The following is an 18,816-nucleotide window of genomic DNA, read 5'->3' on the forward strand; positions in this document are numbered from 1 at the left end:
CCGCTGATTTTTGTGGAGACGACATGCAAAATATTATGTGTCAATGCGGCATGTGGGGGTATTCGTCACGTCTTTGACAAAGCTCTAGTTTTGTACTAAAATTTAAGGGGGGAGAACTATTATCATTTAGGCCTCCACAGCTGCCACACTTGCCCGGTCAGCAAGTTTTAAGCCTTTACCACCAATACTAATAGTAAGCATGAATGCATCTAAAGGGAGACTATCTGAAGTTGTATTGAAAATTAATATTAATGGTTTTTGTTGCGAATTCTAGAGCAGAGATAGAAATTAGGTAGAGTGCTATTAAATAAAGCCCCTTCAAGCAATTAGAATTAGTTTTGTACTGGAAATTCAGATAGATTTGTTTTGCTAAATTCATACTCCGCTCGACAGCTGCCACATGGACCTAGCAAACAATATTAAAGACTCTAATGCAAAGACCAATAATATGGGCTTTTAGGTGGACTATTGGGTCTTAGGGATGTTGAAAGTTACTCAGCTGTTAAGCTGCAAAGCCAACTATGTCAAAAGCTCTGCAGCCAAGACCAATGGCCTCTAGGCTTGTATTCCATTAACTTCTTTAGATTAATACTTTTACACTTTAAAGAGCAAAATCCACATACCATATTTGTTAGTGTGCGAGACAAAACTTTTTCAAAAGAAAATATCTTGGATAAATGTTTTTGTTGCTTACAAAGTTTTTACTGCAACTTCGATTTACTCTCGGAACCAGGGTGTATTTAATTTAAATAATTTGTTTGGGAAGAAAAAGATGGTCAAAAATCAGTGTGCAGTGAACTGTTGATACAACAAAGTGGTTAGAGTACATTTATGGGGCTGGAGCTGTTAAACAATTGCCATATTGTAAGGCAAAAAAAGGGGGACCAGATACCTTCAAAACTCATCGTTTGTATTTGTATGCTATTGTTTCACCAAACAATTACCGGCCATGTGTGTACTTGCATTTGCAGGCCGGTTGCTGCGGTGTGTACGATGCCCCACTGCGTACCACGTGGGAGACTTCTGTATAGCAGCGGGCAGCATCAATCTGACAGGGCTGAACATCGTGTGTGCCAAACATTTCCAGCCCATACCCTCCATGAAACATCACACGCATGTGAACGTTGGCTGGTGCTTTAGCTGCAATAAGGGTAAGGCATATTAATTTATGGAACCAATATTCATGATTTCCAAAGTTCTGCAGGCCGGCGCGTAACTTGTGTAGGATTGGTCATGAAATAAGCCTCAATCTGAAAAACTGGTAAATTCATCTGCCATAACTGTCATTCCAGATTAGCATGTGCTGTTCACACAGGCTTATCAGGGAAAACACTTTCCGCTTTGTTGGAATTTTGTTTAAAGAAGGTTTTGTCTTCTTGGAAATCTTGTGTAGGTAAAAGTGTCGTCCCTGATAACCGTGTGCAGACTGCACAGGCGATTCTGGGACTGTACTTAACGTGCATGCATTAAGCCCAGTTTTCCCAGACCATGGCTTAAATAATTTCTTAATAGTCGTTTTCCCAGTACCTCTGATTCAAGTAGGGCTGTTATCACATTTTGACTGAAGTGTGTGCACTAAGTACTGGTAAAACACTGAAGCATTCAAATTGGCTTACCTTGCCAAGGAAAAGGGTGAGTAGGTTTACAGACTTCCTTGAAAGAACTGAAACACTAGCAAAGTAGGGATATTACAAGCAAATATGGCAGGGCTATGCATTTGTAGGCCACCTTTGACCGTCTTATAGGGTTCTGTCTTCTTGCAATATTTAGCTAATTCCACTGGTTTATGCTTACAAATTGCTTCGCTCTGGAAAAACATGGTTCAATGCATTTGCGTAAAGTGTCTGGATTACAGACTTCATTTATACAAAAAGTCAATTAAAGCGGAAAGTGTATTCACTGATGAGCCTGTGCGGACTAATCTGGGACAACACTTTACGCACATGCATTATGCCCAGTTTTCTCAGAACAAAGCTCATATGACAGGGATTTTTTTCAGCTTTTTGGGAAGATAGCCCATAGCTTTGAAATTGGGAATTTTATCGGCATTTTCAAGAAATGGGGAAAATAAATTGGGATTTAAAACTACATGAATGAGTTCAGCATCTTTAATCACAAACACCACAAACACCATCATGATCAACATTTTTCCACATAATAAGCTCAAACAAAGTCTTCAGTCACATCAGGCACCATTTTATTAGGAGGGGCTTCATCTTCTTCTGGAGAACTACTGCTTTCAACATGTTGAATATAAGTCAGCACTTTGCTTTCGGAAATCAATGATGACGATACAAAAGAGTCACTTGTTATTAAATTACTATCATTAAAAATGGGAGGAGTTTCAATGGGAAGACCTGAACTTCGTGGCGATGTTTGTTTATTTAATGACGTTTGTTTAAAAAAAAAAAGTTTTCGTTTTGCAGCCAGGTTTTTGCTAAGGAATCTTTTTCACGTAATATTTCGAATTGCGCGACATCTTTGTTTTCCATTCAGACGAATCACAAAACGCTTGAATTTCATCACAAATATAATTAGCGCCTGAACAACATGGAGAATATGGTGCACACGAATAATGCCTACGTTATCCAAATCGAGGTATTGTCTAAAACCTGTACGAAACCGGATTGGACTACGCTTTGCTAAAAAGCGAAACAGCTGATGTCATTAGCGTTTTTTTTCCCAATTGGAAATTTTAAAAACATTTTGGGAAAAAAGTATATGTTTTGTGATTGGGAATATAGCCGAATTTCAGCTATAAAATCGGGTAAAAAAAAGTCCTGTATGATCTGCATGTCTCCTCTCCAGGTGGCACACTGCTGTGCTGTGAAAGCTGTCCGGCCGCCTACCATGCAGAATGTCTGAACATAGAGTTCCCCACAGGGAGCTGGTACTGCCACGATTGTGTGGTGGGAAAGAGGCCTTTGTATGGAGACATCATTTGGGTGAAACTTGGAAACTACAGGTATTCGCTTCTGCCTTTTAAGGTGTTGGTGTTTTGTGTTTTAACTATTTCTTATTACTGATTTTAGAACAAATATTTATATTGCTATTGTTAAGTTTTATTAACTACATGTATTATTAATTTATTGTATCTAAGTTTTCTGTACAAACACACTTTCTCGAGTGAAATAGGGCCGAAATTTCGCATTTCTGACACCAACAGTCTCTTTGTTGTGATAATCTCAATATGAAGAACGTTTACACTGCACCAAGATTGTTGATGGTTAATAAAGACATTTGTGTACAATTTTAAGATATTGTGTCTAAGAATATTTTACCCTTAAAAAAGGCTTGTTATGGTTGACAATTTTAAGGTCAACACCTTTTGATAACCGATAATTGCAAATAAAGTTATATTTTCCTTTAAATATTCATAACACAGACATTATGATATCAATCACTAATGAATCCCATACAGTAATGCAGCAAATTTTTCTATAAAAATGTCCACTGAAGACCCAGGATCAGTTTGTATGCTTTTTTAAAGAAAATTCAACATTTTAGATCATGGAAAAATGCATCCACATAATTATTAATATATTTCAACCAGTTTTTGGTTTTTTTTGGACGGAGATCTAAAGAACGCTTCCAAAGTGGATATCAAAACCATGACCTCCCAGTCATGAGACGGACTACCAACAAGACCATGGCAACCTTTCATTTGTATGTGTTTGGATTGGCAGGTGGTGGCCAGGGGAGGTGTGTCACCCACGGAACGTACCAATGAACATCCAGGACAAGCCTCACCAGGTGGGAGAGTTCCCTGTGCACTTCCTTGGCTCTCATGAATACTTCTGGCTGCATCAGGGCAGGTGAGATCACAACTTCTTGGTTTTTAGGGCCTCATGCTGGGAAACTGGGCTTAATACATGTGCGAAAAGTGTCCTCCCAGATAAGCTTGTGCAGTCCTGACAGGCTAATCAGGGAAAACTTTCCACTTTTATTATGCCCCCCTTCGAAGAAGAGGGGGTATATTGCTTTGCTCATGTCCGTCCGTCCATCAGGTGGTTGTCAGACGATAACTCAAGAACGCTTGGGCCTAGGATCATGAAACTTTATAGGTACATTGATCATGACTTGCAGATGACCCTCTAATGATTTTGAGGTCACTAGGTCAAAGGTCAAGGTCATGGTGACCCGAAATAGTAAAATGATTTCCGGATGATAACTCAAGAACACATACGCCTAAGATCATGAAACTTCATGGGTAGATTGATCATGACTCGCAGATGACCCCTATTGATTTTTAGGTCACTAGGTCAAAGGTCACGGTGACCCGAAATAGTAAAATGATTTTCGGATAGTAATTCAAGAACGCATATGCCTAGGATCATGAAACTTTATAGGTAGATTGATCATGACTCGCAGATGACCCCTATTGATTTTTAGGTCACTAGGTCAAAGGTGAAGGTCACGGTGACCCGAAAAAGTAAAATGATTTTCGGATGATAACTCAAGAACGCATATGCCTAGGATCATGAAACTTCATAGGTAGATTGATCATGACTCGCAGATGACCCCTATTTATTTTGAGGTCACAAGGTCAAAGGTCAAGGTCACAGTGACCCGAAATAGTAAAATGATTTTCGGATGATAACTCAAGAATGCTTTAGCCTAGGATCATGACACTTCATAGGTACATTGATCGTGACTTGCAGATGACCCCTATTGATTTTCAGGTCACTAGGTCAAAGGTCAAGGTCACAGTGACAAAAGTCGTATTCACACAATGGCTGCCAGTACAACGGACAGCCCATATGGGGGGCATGCATGTTTTACAAACAGCCCTTGTTTAAGTTTGTGTTTAAAGGAGGTCTCTTCTGAACAAAATCCAACATAGGCAGAAAACTGTTCAGGCTAATCTGGGACAACACTTTATGCACATGCGTTAAGCCATGTTTTCCCACAACAAGGCTATGGATAATCAGGCATTTTAAAAACCCAACAAACATAGTTTATACTGGAATATTGGAGTTTAGCTGTAAGTTGACTGGTTGGTTGATTGGTTGTTCTGTCCGCATAAATTATAAGTTATAATTTGTGGTATGCACATCTACACTTATCTAGGGATTGAATCTAAATTATAAATATGTCATCACCATAAAGTTATCATGTGCAGTGATCCACTTTTTCCTGAATTATTTGATCTTGAACTTTGCTAACAAAGTGGTGAAGGAATATCTGTGACACTCGTGACCAAGCTTTAGTTTCTTTATAGAACTAAGAAGGAGTCATCATTAGAGTAATGTTCTGACAAAACTGGGCTTAATGCATGTGAGTAAAGTGTCGTCCCAGATTAGCCTGTGCAGTCTGCACAGGCTTATCAGGGACAACACTTTCTGCTTTTATGTTATTTTTAGTTTCAAGGAAGTCCCTCCTTACCGAAAATCAAGTTTAGGCGGAAAGTGTCGTCCCTGATTAGCCTGTGCGGACTGCACAGGCTTATCTGGGACGACACTTTACGCACATGCATTATGCCCAGTTTTCTTAGAACACGACTCATTAGATGTCGGTAAATAGTTTTCCTCTAGATGTAAAAAAACGCTACTTGCATATATCTGTGGAGTATTCTATAGTAATTTATAAAAGAAAAAATAAATAATACCAACAACTATATTGTATATTATTTGTAAAACTTTTTAATATATGTAGTAAATATTTGATCTATTTGTGTACTATCTTATGCATTATTTTAGGGTGTTCTCTTTCCAAGATGGCGACAAAGGCGCCACAGGTTCGTCTTCTAATAAAGGACTGGCAAAACACTTTCAGAAAGGTAAATGATGACAATGAGGACATATTGATAACCCCTGCAAACAAAGTTTGAGAGGAAGGTTAATGGATTGCCCTGCTGGGCTGTGGATGGGGGTGCATATGTTTAATTTGTGGAAAAAACTATTTAACCCTTCCCCCCCCATAAGAAGCAAAGTGAAAAGGGCTTTTGCTGTCTATTCAGGTTTTATGCTGTTTGCTGCCCATCAGGAACTAAGGGTTGAAAATGAAGCCTCTAAAACATTAATAAAGTAAAATAGGTATTTAATTAAATGCAACTTTCTAAAGGACTACAAATGCGTATTTAAGTGATAAATGGTCTGGTGATTAAATTAAAACTTCAAAAATGTCATCACCAATAGGTGTGGATGATTTAGAGACTTTTCATGCCCAATTTAGTACATTGTCCAGAGTACCTTGCTCTTAATCATAGAGATATTTTCTAGTTAACATTATTTAAAAAGCGATTCCAGGGTATTTTTAACATTTGTGACAAAGTAATATTATGTGGAAATAATTATCTGAAATGTATCTATAAAAAAAAATTGATCATTACCCGGTATGTCTTGTTTTAACATAGGGTATTATACCTTGAAGAAACATGCCAAACGAAAAGAAACATAGTGTCAACATTACGCCTTACGTTTTAACCTTTTCATTGTGTGCAGTAATCTTATTATTATCTCGAAGATGTGTTACTAATAGATTTTAAGTGGAAGCTGAATAAGTTTATTGTGCAATCTTCATCCAAAACACATTTGAAGAACAAATAAACTGAGATGACAGGTACAGATGTAATTAATTGCATTTTCAGCTTATTAATAACAGTTTGAAGACGAGCCAATGTGTAGAAAATGTACTTTGAAAGTATTGTTTGGACAAAAGCACCATTGGTCAAAAATGGAGATCAAAATGGTGTCTCCCTCATGACTACGGCATTTTACCTTGAATAACACAATAATGTAAATGCGCCCTTTAAAAAAATGCTTAACATGGCTTCTATTAAAGATATCACTAGGTCAAAGGTCAAGGTCACAGTGACTCGAAACAGTATAATGGTTTCAGGATGATAACTCAAGAATGCTTATGCCTAAGATCATGAAACTTCATAGGTACATTGATAATGACTGGCAGATGACCCCTATTGATTTTCATGTCACTAGGTCAAAGGTCAAGGTCACAGTGATACTAAACATATTCACACAATGGCTGCCACTACAACTGACAGCCCATATGGAGGGCATGCACGTTTTACAAACAGCCCTTGTTGGGGGTTAAAACTGCACGTAATACATGGTTAAGTATGCTGGCTGGTGTTTTGTCAGGTCTAAAGGAGGCCACGGAGGCCTACAAGGTGGTGAAGGAGTTCAGAGAAAACAGAGAGCAGCTGGAGATAGCCAAGGAGAGCAAAAAGCCAGCTCCCTTCAAGATGGTCAAGGTAGGCTGTGCATGGGGCCTCGTTCTTGAAATACTGGGCTTACTGTATGTGAGTAAAGTGTCATCGCACAGTAGCAGCGAATGTTTTGGCCCATACGGGAATAGTACCTTTACTGCCCCAACAAAAAAATTGGTGAAAAAAATGCAAACTGAAATTAGGAAAATGTGCATCTTATAAATCTTGGGAACTTAGCATCTTTTTAACTGTGTGGTGCTTAATTGTACAACCCCGTTAAAAAAAATGTATCTGCCTGTTTGCTTGAAAAGTTCAGTGTCAGTGTGATATTTTTCACTTGAAGATAATGCAATTTTGGAACAAAATTGACAGAAATTTTGTCTTATTAGGAATTTTTAGATGGCAATTGGGAATTTTGTAATTTTTCAACAATTGGGAATGTACCTTTTACGGATACTTTATTAAGAAGGAAAACATTGCTGGACAGTGCAGTCTGCACAATCTAATCAGGGATGACTCTTTCCACTTAAATGGGTTTGTTTTGATTAAAGGAGGTCTTTTCCAAACAAAAATCTAGTTTTGACTTGATTAGCCTGTATGGACTGTACAGGCTAATGTGGGAGAACACTTAATGCACATACAATAAGCCCAGTTGTGAAGGTTAAATTAAATACCAGTATATAGGTGGTGGCTTCCAGCCCCAGAAATTTTCCGGATGAATAAACCCACCTTGGAAGGTAGTAGATATAAGATAGCAGGTAAGTATTTCATAATTAAAATGAATTTTACTTAAAATAATTTGTTTACCGCCAACATGCGCAACAACTAAAACACAATTACAGTTTAAACATGTTGTTTATGTGTTAAATATATCCACCATTCATGATATAGGTATTACAACCTGTTCGCCTGGGGTGTGATTTCTCCGACCTTTGATTGGAAGATAGTTTTACAAATAGCTTCCACCTCTCTAGATCTTTTTAATTATTATATTATATTATTTTAAAAAAAGTGTTTTTATGACACTTCAGACCAATATACCGCTGGGCAGCGTGACCATAAAGAAGGCGGACCTCTCAGAGTTGCCGAGTTGCGAGTGCAAGCCGGACGATGACAAGCCGTGCGGTCGTGACTCGGAGTGCCTCAACGCCATGATGATGTATGAGTGCCACCCCGCCCTGTGTCCAGCGGGGGAAAATTGCCATAACCAGTTCTTCACGAAGCGCCTCTACCCACCCCAGCAGTCTTACAAGACAGAGGCACGGGGGTGGGGCCTGAAAGCTATGGCAGATATTAGAAAGGTGAGTTGAAGTTTTGCTCTAGACCTTGAATAAAAGTGCATACTCCAGGGGCGTGATTTCTCCTATTTTCAGATGAGTTCCTCTCTTTCAATGTCAAACTTGTATTACCCATTGTTATTAAATTTGCTTCATCTATTAACAAATGAAGAGTTTAATGTTACTCTATAAGATGGAAGGGGATTTTCCTCCCTTGAGCTGGTTGTTAAATAACACCACTGGTGGTATTTAATATTGATCAGGTCAATTTTTCAGCATCAGTTCTGTTGCACAAGTTGAGGCCTCAAGGCTATGGCAGATATAAGATGTGCTTTGGTGGTGTTTATCTTGACAGTTTTTGTTCTAGACCTTTATCCGCATTGCATATACAACGTAGTGTTGTTGTGATCAACGATACTATAATTTATATTTAAAAATTGCTTTATTACAAATTAAGTGCTTGTCAAGAAACAATTAGGTTTCAGATGGGTTTGGGGGTTTCAAGGTCACTGTGGACAAAAATACAAAAGAAAATGAAAAATTGTACCAATATTCATGCTCAGTAACAGAAACACAATTTAAGTTTAGAGATTTGTTTCTTTGTTGAATATCAACACTTTGTATTACACCCTGTTACAATGGATTGTGATTTCTCCTTTTAGCTGATTTTATCATATTTGGATGCAAAGATAGTTCTACAAATAGCTGCTACCTTTCTAGACGTATTTTATATTTAAGAAAAGTGGTTTCATGACCCTAATACTTTAAGTTTAGTTAACTGTTTTATAACCGGTTCCAGTAATAGGTTAACAGGTTAAGTTTTTGTAACCTGTTGCATCTCTGGTGTTTTCCTCCCCAAATGTGTTTCAAAAATCACATGCCTGGTTTCAATCCATCTTTTGACAAGGTGAGTTTGTGAACAAGTGGGTGTGGTGTCCTAGCAACCCGGAGATCACAGATTCGATCCCAACTGGGAGCATTCTTTAGATCTCCCCCATAGACACTGAGTACTGGTTCTACCCAGGAAATGGACTCAAGGGGGTTTCAGTTAGCCATTGGCTTTCGATGCATTTGAGCAAAAATAAATAGGTTTAAACTAATCCTGCTATTGACAGGGAGAGTTTGTGAACGAGTACGTTGGAGACCTGATAGATGAGGAGGAATGTAAGAGACGCCTGGAGAAAGCTCACGAGGATAATGTCCATAACTTCTACATGATGACCCTCGATATGGACAGGTGAGGTGTTTTATGTTTTTGAAGGTCAGTTTTGTTATGGTCCCTTTAGCCTGTTTCAAAAGTACATATTTTCCTGTCTATTGATATAAATATTTATAAAAACTCGTAACATGATTTTTTATTATGTCCCCCAGTCTATACTGGGGGACATATTGTTTTTGCCCTGTCTGTTTGTTTGCGTCAAACTTTAACATTGGCCATAACTTTTGCAATATTGAAGACAGCAACTTGATATTTGGCATGCATGTGTATCTCATGGAGCTGCACATTTTGCGTGGTGAAAGAGCAAGGTCATCCTTCAAGGTCAAAGGTCAACTATATGGGGGGACAAAGTATTTCACAAACACATCTTGTTGTATTTGAAATCTGTCTCAGTAAATGATAACCATCTGTTGCAGGATTATAGATGCAGGGCCTAAGGGCAACCTGTCACGCTTTATGAACCACAGCTGTGATCCCAATCTAGAGACACAAAAGTGGAACGTGAACGGTGATGTACGCGTTGGCCTTTTTGCGCTCCGAGACATCAAAGAAGGTGCACATTGATTTGTTTAAATTTGTTTGAATTTCTAGTTTACATGCTCGGCTCCAATCATGTAACCGCATGGCAAGCCAAGCGCTACCACCGTTCTAAGCCTTGCATGATAAACTTGATCTTTATCAAAACTCACATAATATTCTCTAAGTATCTAGTCACTGATAGATTAAATGAAATATTTGTGTGTGACCATCTTTCAATATATATTGTTTGCACTGAACAGAGTTGTTAAAATGTCTATTTAGCTTTATAGTGGTTAGGAGGATTAATACATTTTTGCTCTATGGAGAAAACTAAATTATAAAAAATCATCTTTGCATCATATACTTTGCTTGAAAGTTAACACAATAACAGTATTGTTATTTGTTCGTTTCAGGGGAGGAGCTGACATTTAACTACAACTTTGATTGCCTTGGTAACGAGCAGACCAAGTGTCAGTGTGGAGCAGAGAACTGCAGTGGCTTCCTGGGGGTTAGACCCAAGGTACAAATAGGACCAAGGGGGTTCAAAACAGGCTATTTCGAAGAAATATAGTTTAAAAAATAACTTAACATTATAAGATCTGTTGAATTTCCAGTTTACATTGTAATCAGGGTAGGGTATTTTCTTGTCCCATATACAGGGTTATAATTGTTTTTATTGTACCTGGGTGATTATGCCGGATTTGAAACCCACAAAAGCAAGCAGACCCAGTCTTTTTGAAGAGTAACTGACTGGTTGTGGCACTTTGTTGGGAGTGCTTGAGCCTGATATTGTTCTTCATTTAAAAGCAGTGTTAGAACTTACTGACTGAAGTTTTTGCCTACCTCGCAACCTGCGACAAATCATTCATTTTATTTTTATTCAAATATCAGACTCAGCATGCAGCCCAGGCAGAAATGAAAAAGAATAACGCTAAAATGACTAAGCTGAAGAAGAAAAAGAAGGCGGAGATACAGCGTAAGCATGACGATGACTGTTTCCGGTGCGGTGAGGGGGGAGAACTGGTGATGTGCGACCGCTCGTCTTGCACCAAGAGCTACCACCTCCGCTGTCTGGGGCTCAGCAAGCCACCCTATGGTGAGATTTTCGTGTTTTTGTCGGGTCTGCTGTAATAGAAACTCATTTGTAACGGTTGATTAACCAGATGGATAAATGAAGGTAGTATAATTGTTGCCCTACCAAACAAGCTGAGAGCCCAGGACAAGAAAATGTCATGGTAAAATACTTGTTATCATGGGCCTAAATCTTTTATTACTGAGTCAATATGTTTTAGCTAATTTCCAATAGAAGGATATGAATACTGAATTGTGTGAAATTCTTTCCAGCTTTCAAAAAAGTTATTTGCCCAGCCTTATTACCAATTTTTTATCCCAGGGCAAACAGGCAACCACTTATTTTAATCCCAGGTCTATGGCATAATAACAATTGATGATGAGTAATAATGTGGATTTTTTTATATTTACCTGTAATTTTCTTGTTAGGTCAGCGCACAAACAATCTCACATCTCAGTTCTAGGACTTCCTCATATTCCTCCTCAAACTCAGGGTTGAGGCAGACTCTAAACTAAAAAACCCTGATGTGAACACCTAATTTAGCATGATAATTAAACTTACCTTAAAAAAAAATTATGATAAAAAAAATCTAGCATTAAATCCCGTTTTGCAAGACGCCGGCTCATGTATATCTTCCTTGCAGGTAAATGGGACTGCCCCTGGCACCACTGTGACCAGTGTGGCAAGCCGGCCATCCAGATGTGTGTAGAGTGTCCCAACTCGTTCTGCGTCACCCATGCCGAAAATCAGACTCGAGAGTTCGACGGGCGCATGTACTGCAATGAGCATGAAGAGCTCCTAGAGACTTTAATTGAGTCTCAGTCTCAGGGGTCCACGGCTTCGGAAGAAGAAGAACCAGCCAATAAGAAAACAGTCGGCAAAAACGGGAAAACAAATGGCAATGGTGCAAAGACGAAAGTGAAGAAAGAAAATGGTGGTGAGAAAAAGAGCCAGGAAACATTGCCGCCGAAAAAAAGAGGACCAAAGCCAGTTGTGACTGAAGATAAAGATGAAAAGACGGGCAATGGGAAATCCCAGAATGGCCGTCGCAGTTCGGTAAAAGGTGACCCAGTTCTGGATGAAACTTTGGCCTTGGCGCCCATGTTTGATGATGATGACGATGAGGAATTTGGACTCGTTATAGACATTCCCACGTTTTAACTATTTGAGCCTAGCTTTGTGAAAAGGCGGTTTAATGCATGTGCGTTAAGTGTCGTCCAAGATTAGCCTGTGCAGTCTACACAGGCTTATCAGGGACAACACTTTCCACCTAGTTGATTTTTGCTGAGAAGAGACTTTCTAAGAAAATCATAAAAGCGGGAAGTGTTGTTCCTAACACAGGGACTGCACAGGCTTATGGTACAACACCGTAGGTACATTCATTAAACCTTCTTTTCACAGAGAGAGGTTCATTTATAAGGGTGCATGTAAATTATGTCTTCATCGAATTTATCTACTCATTATTTAACATTATAGTACACAAAAGTCTGGTATACATATTGCAAGTTTTTTCCAGGTAAACATTTTGCATTTAATGATCATTTGTGGTTATACCCCTCACAAACGAAGTTTAGGGGGGTATATAGGAGTGAGCTTGTCTGTCGGTCCATATTAAGTGTCTGCTGTCTAATTCAAGTTTTTTTCATCCGATCTTCACCAAACTTGGTGAGATGTTGTATCTAGATCGAGTTTCAATATGGCTCACGCCGGGTAAAAAACTAGGTCACGGGGTCTCTTAGTGCATTTTAAACATTGAGCATGGTGTCCGCTGTCTAATTCAAGTAATTTTCATCCGAGCTTCACCAAATTTGGTCAGAAGTTCCATCTTGATGATGTCCAGGTCAAGTTTGAACATGGGTCATGGCAGGTCAAAAACTAGGTCACCGTGTCACTTAGTGGGTATTAAACATCGAGCATGGTGTCCGCTCTCTAATTCAAGTAGTTTTCATCTGATCTTCACACACTTGGTCAGAAGTTGTATCTAAATGATGTGTAGGTCAACTTCCAACATGGACCATGCGGGGTCAAAAACTAGGTCACAGGGTCACTTAGTGCGTTTTAAACATTGAGCATGGTGTCTGCTGTTTTTTGTGAAGACAACATGCAAAATATTCTGTGTCAATGCGGCATTTTGGGGTATTCGTCACGTCTGTGACAAAGCTCTAGTTGTTTTTAACATGTGCATTAAATGTTTTGTGGGTTTTTATAGCAGCAAGTTGTAAATGTGTGCATTTCATCAATTTTTATTTTACGTCACATTTTTAAGACATTCCAAGTTTGGGTTGCAAATGCTACTACATTCGTCTTTTTATGCCCCCCTTCGAAGAAGAGGGGGTATATTGCTTTGCTCATGTCGGTCGGTCCGTCCACCAGGTGGTTGTCAGACGATAACTCAAGAACGCTTGGGCCTAGGATCATGAAACTTCATAGGTACATTGATCATGACTCGCAGATGACCCCTTTTGATTTTGAGGTCACTAGGTCAAAGGTCAAGGTAACGGTGACCTGAAATAGTAAAATGGTTTGTCAATGATGACTCAAGAACGCATACGCCTAGGATCATGAAACTTCATGGGTAGATTGAACATGACTTGCAGATGACCCCTATTGATTTTGAGGTCACTAGGTCAAAGGTCAAGGTCACGGTGACCCGAAATAGTAAAATGGTTTTCGGATGATAACTCAAGAACGCATACGCCTAGGATCATGAAACTTCATAGGTAGATTAATCATGACTTGCAGATGACCCCTATTGATTTTGAGGTCACAAGGTCAAGGTCACGATGACCCGAAATAGTAAACTGATTTTCGGATGATAAGTCAAGAACGCTTTTGCCTAGGATCATGACACTTCATAGGTACATTGATCGTGACCCGCAGATGACCCCTATTGATTTTCAGGTCACTAGGTCAAAGGTCAAGGTCACAGTGACAAAAATCGTATTCACACAATGGCTGCCACTACAACGGACAGCCCATATGTGGGGCATGCATGTTTTACAAACAGCCCTTGTTTCATGACTTCAATAAAACAGGTATTTGTCAAAAGTCAGTAGGTAGTGAAAAATGTGCAGATTTCAACAATTTAGAGAATGCTTATTTGGCTAATTATACAGTACAGTCAACACTTGTGATACTTGCTTGGTGGTAGGAGTGTGAGGGGTGAAAATACCAATATAGTTGAGCCGTGCTCTGTGAAAAGGGGGTTTAATGCATATTCAGAAAGTGTTGTCCCAGTGCACAGACTAATAAGGGACGACACTTTCCCCTTGAATTGGATTTTTGCGAAGAGACTTTCTTTAAACAGAAAATCATAAAAGCGTAGGGTCGTTCCTGATTAGACTGTGAGGACAGCACAGGATAATCTGGAACGACACTTTATGCACAAACATTAAACACCCTGTTCACAGAGCACGCCTCATTTATTAAAATTATTTCCTTTTGAATAATAACCCTGATCAGTTAGCTTTTTAAATTTACTGTTAAACTCATATTTTTTATCATATTGCCGCAAAGAATTGTAGAAATGCCCTTCTTCAGTCCCCGACTCTGTAAGTCGTCTACGACACTTTGTGTCTGCGACATATCTTTTATACTACTTGACAAATTTACATGAAATTTGCATCAAATGTTGAGGACATTGAGACAATGCGCAGACAGTACGAGTCAGTCATGCAAGCTAAAGTTCAAAGTTGAAGCTTGAGGTCAGAAGTTTGTACCTCTATTTGTGTCTGCTCTATTTACTCTTATACCCTTTTGAAGGATTCTCGTGAAACTTGGTTTTAATGTTTTTAAGTCATTGAGACCATGGGCAAAACATGAGTCAGTCACGTCTGGCTTAAAGGTCACACTTAAAGGTTATGTGTTTTTGTGTTAGGTCCAGATCTCGTGCCATTTGAAGGATTGTCATTAAACTTGGCTACAATGTAAATGTCATAGATATTATTTGCAAACAGCATGAGTTAGTCACATAGGCTCAAAAGTCGAGGTAAAACTTCAAGGTCAGTATGTCAGATCCACATCTTCTTTACCAATTGATGGGTTTTCATCAAACTTGCTCAAAATGTAACAGTCATTTGGGACAATGTGCAGAAGGCTATTCAGTCGCACCTGCTCAAAAGCAAGGTCACTACTTAAAGATTTTAAAAATCATAATTGGCGATGTAGCTATCTTGTAGACTTCCTTTTTGGCTCATCTATTTTTTTATTTTTTTTTAAATGAGCTATTGTCATCACCTTGGCGTCGGCGTCCGGTTAAGTTATGCGTTTAGGTCCACTTTTCTCATAAAGTATCAAAGCTATTGCATTGAAACTTGGTACACTTACTTACTATCATGAGGGGACTGGGCAGGCAAAGTAAGATAACTCTGGCATGCATTTTGACAGAATTATGTGCCCTTTTTATACTAGAAAATTGAAAATTTTGTTAAGTTTTGTGTTTAGGTCCACTTTTTTCCTAGAGTATCAAAGCTATTGCTTTCATAAATGAGACACTTACTAACTGTCATAAGGGGACTGTGCAGGCAAAGTTATGTAACTCTGACTGGCATTTTGACAGAATTATGGCCCCTTTATACTTTGAAAATTGAAATTTTGTTAAGTTTTATGTTTTGGTCCACTTTACTCCTATCAAACTATCATAAGGGGACTGTACAGGACAAGTTGCATAACTCTGGTTGGCATTTTGACGGAATTATAGCCCTTTTTTGACTTAGTAACTTTGAATATTTGGTTAAATTTTGTGTTGACATCCACTTTACTTCTAAAGTATCAAGGCTATTGCTTTCAAACTTCAAATACTTTCATACTATCATGAAGGTACTGTACATGGCAAGTTGAATTTTACCTTGATCTTTGAATGATCTTGACTCTTAAGGTCAAATAATTAAATTTTGCAAAAATTGCCAGGACTTTGTTATTTATGATCAGATTTGATTTATACTCTGACAAAACAACTCTTACCTGACATACTACAATAGACTCTACACAGACCATGCCTTCCCCCCCCCCCCCCCCCACAGAATCCCCCCTCCAAAAAAAAGTAATTTTTATTTTTCAATTTTTATTTTTTTTATATCATCTTATAAATGACAAAACCCTCACACTATAACCCCTGACCCCCCCCCCCCCCCCATTTTTTGTAAACATTGTTAAAAAACAAAAATAGTTATTTTTATTATTTTATTTTTGAAAGACCGTCCAACTATCCCACCCAAGAATCACCCACCCCCCCCCCAAAAAAAAAAAATTTTTTTTGTATTTGTATTTCTTATTTTTGGAAGATAATGTAATAAATGACCACACCCCCACACTATACATCCCTCTCCACCCCACCTCTCCATCTTTTTTGATTGAAGTATTGAGATAGGTCCCTTCACCTTTAAAAAGAAAAATAGATAAGTGGTCTGCACCCGCAAGGCGGTGCTCTTGTTTAAGATCTTATAACATTATGCGCATTGACAAATTGTCATGTGATTGTGACAATGCTAGGTGGAATTGTAATTCAATACCCTATCTAGTTACATCACACTAAATCATGAATTGTATGGTGTGTATATATGTGGTCAGAGACAGAGTTTGAAATGATTTTATTTTAACTTGGTGTTTATTTCACTGTAAAAGCATGAAGTTGATTTGTATAAACATTGATTTTAACTTTATTATTCGTTCATTTCACTGTTAAAGCATGAAGTTAATTTGTATAAACACATGTTTCAATTACTATTTAAATTCCTATGTCTGTATGTGCTTATCTGTGAGTGTTTGAAAGCAATTTGTAAATAAAAGTGGAATCTATAAGTGGGTGACTGTACTTACAGTGTAAGTGTTGTGTTACAATGTCTGATAACGGTTAGATTGTGATTACCTAAAAAGACATATTAATGGGCCTCATTCTTGGAATACTTGGCCAAATGCATTGTGCCAAGGGTTGTTCCAGATCATGAGCCTGTGAAGTCCACACAAGCTATCTAATTGAGGACAACAAATGTCCGCCTTAACTTTGATTTTTGTTAACCAGGTTTTCCAAAGGAAAAAACTGGTTATTAGTTGGCAAATGTCAGCGGGCGGGCGGAACAAGCTTGTCCGGGCCATAACTATGTTGTTCATCATGAGATTTTAAAATCATTTGGCACAGTTTTTCACCATCATTGGACGGTGTGTCGCGCAAAAGAATTGCGTTAATATCTCCAAGGTCACACTTTAGAGTTCAAATGTCAAAAAAAGCCTTAAATGAGCTTGTCCGGGCCATAACTATGTTGTTCATTGCGAGATTTAAAAATCATTTAGCACATTTGTTTATCATCATTGGACAGTGTGTCGCGCGAAAAAATTACGTCAATATCTCCAAGGTCAAGGTCACACTGAGTTCAAATGTCAAATATGGCCATAAATGAGCTTTTCCGGGCCATTTCTAAGTCATTAGTAGTGAGATTTTAAAATCATTTGGCACATTTGTTCACCATCATTGGACGATACGTCATGCGAAAGAATTGTGTCAATATCTCCATGGTCAAGGTCACACTTTGAGTTCAAAGGTAAAAAATTGCCATAAATGAGCTTGTCCGGACCATAACTATGTCATTTATTCTGAGATTTTAAAATCATTTGGCACATTTGTTCACCATCATTGGACGGTGTGTCATGCAAAAGAATTTGTCTATATCTGCAATGTCATGGTCAAACTTTGAGTTCAAATGTCAAATATGGCCATAAACGAGCTTTTCCGGGCCATTTCTGTCATTCGTTGTGAGATTTTAAAATCATTTGGCACATTTGTTCACCATCATTGGACGATATGTCATGCGAAAGAATTGTGTCAATATCTCCATGGTCAAGGTCACACTTTGAGTTCAAAGGTAAAAAAAAAAATGCCATAAATGAGCTTGTCCGGACCATAACTATGTCATTTATTCCGAGATTTTAAAATCATTTGGCACATTTGTTCACCATCATTGGACGGTGTGTCATGCAAAAGAATTTGTCTATATCTGCAATGTCAAGGTCACACAGTGAGTTCAAAGGTCAAAATTGGCCATAAATGATCTTGTCCATGCCATAACTATGTCATTCATTGTGAGATTTTTAAATTACTTGGAACATTTGTTCACAATCATTGGATGGTGTGTCCTGCGAAAGAATTATGTCGATATCTCCAAGGTCAAGGTCACACTTTGAGTCCAAAGGTCAAAAATGGCCATAAATGATCTTGTCCGGGCCATAACTATGTCATTCATTGTGAGATTTTAAAATTACTCAGTGTGTCGGGCGATAGAATTACACCGATATCTTTAAGGTCAAGGTCACACTTGGAGTTCAAATGGCAAAAATGGCCATAAATGATCTTGTCTGGGCCATGACTATATCATTCATTGTGATTTTTAAAATTACTCTGTACATTTGCTCACAATAATTAGACGGTGTGTCTCACGAAAGAATTACGTCAATATCTTCAAGGTCACACTTTGAGTTTAAAAGTCAAAAATGGCCATAAATGAGCTTGTCCAGGCCATTTTTATGTCATTCATTGTGAGATTTTTAAATGACTCTGTACATTAATTTT

At 38.3% G+C, this 18,816-nt stretch overlaps 1 protein-coding gene across 3 annotated transcripts in view; it reads left to right on the plus strand.

Moving 5' to 3' along the window:
* LOC127841333 (histone-lysine N-methyltransferase NSD2-like) overlaps window positions 1-17,054 on the plus strand; it is a 43,147-nt gene extending 26,093 nt beyond the window's left edge. For all 3 annotated transcript variants that reach the window (XM_052370061.1, XM_052370063.1, XM_052370062.1), the window contains exons 11-21: window positions 972-1,151; window positions 2,809-2,965; window positions 3,687-3,815; window positions 5,700-5,779; window positions 7,101-7,213; window positions 8,200-8,469; window positions 9,561-9,682; window positions 10,081-10,217; window positions 10,597-10,703; window positions 11,075-11,279; window positions 11,899-17,054. In XM_052370061.1, coding sequence (XP_052226021.1) covers window positions 972-1,151; window positions 2,809-2,965; window positions 3,687-3,815; window positions 5,700-5,779; window positions 7,101-7,213; window positions 8,200-8,469; window positions 9,561-9,682; window positions 10,081-10,217; window positions 10,597-10,703; window positions 11,075-11,279; window positions 11,899-12,416 — 2,018 coding nt within the window. In that variant the 3' untranslated portion in view covers window positions 12,417-17,054. The remainder of the gene's footprint in view (window positions 1-971; window positions 1,152-2,808; window positions 2,966-3,686; window positions 3,816-5,699; window positions 5,780-7,100; window positions 7,214-8,199; window positions 8,470-9,560; window positions 9,683-10,080; window positions 10,218-10,596; window positions 10,704-11,074; window positions 11,280-11,898) is intronic.
* The last annotated feature ends 1,762 nt before the right edge of the window (window positions 17,055-18,816 follow it).

This window comes from Dreissena polymorpha, chromosome 8 (assembly GCF_020536995.1).
Source record: "Dreissena polymorpha isolate Duluth1 chromosome 8, UMN_Dpol_1.0, whole genome shotgun sequence".
In the NCBI taxonomy this organism is placed as follows: Eukaryota; Metazoa; Mollusca; class Bivalvia; order Myida; family Dreissenidae; genus Dreissena; species Dreissena polymorpha.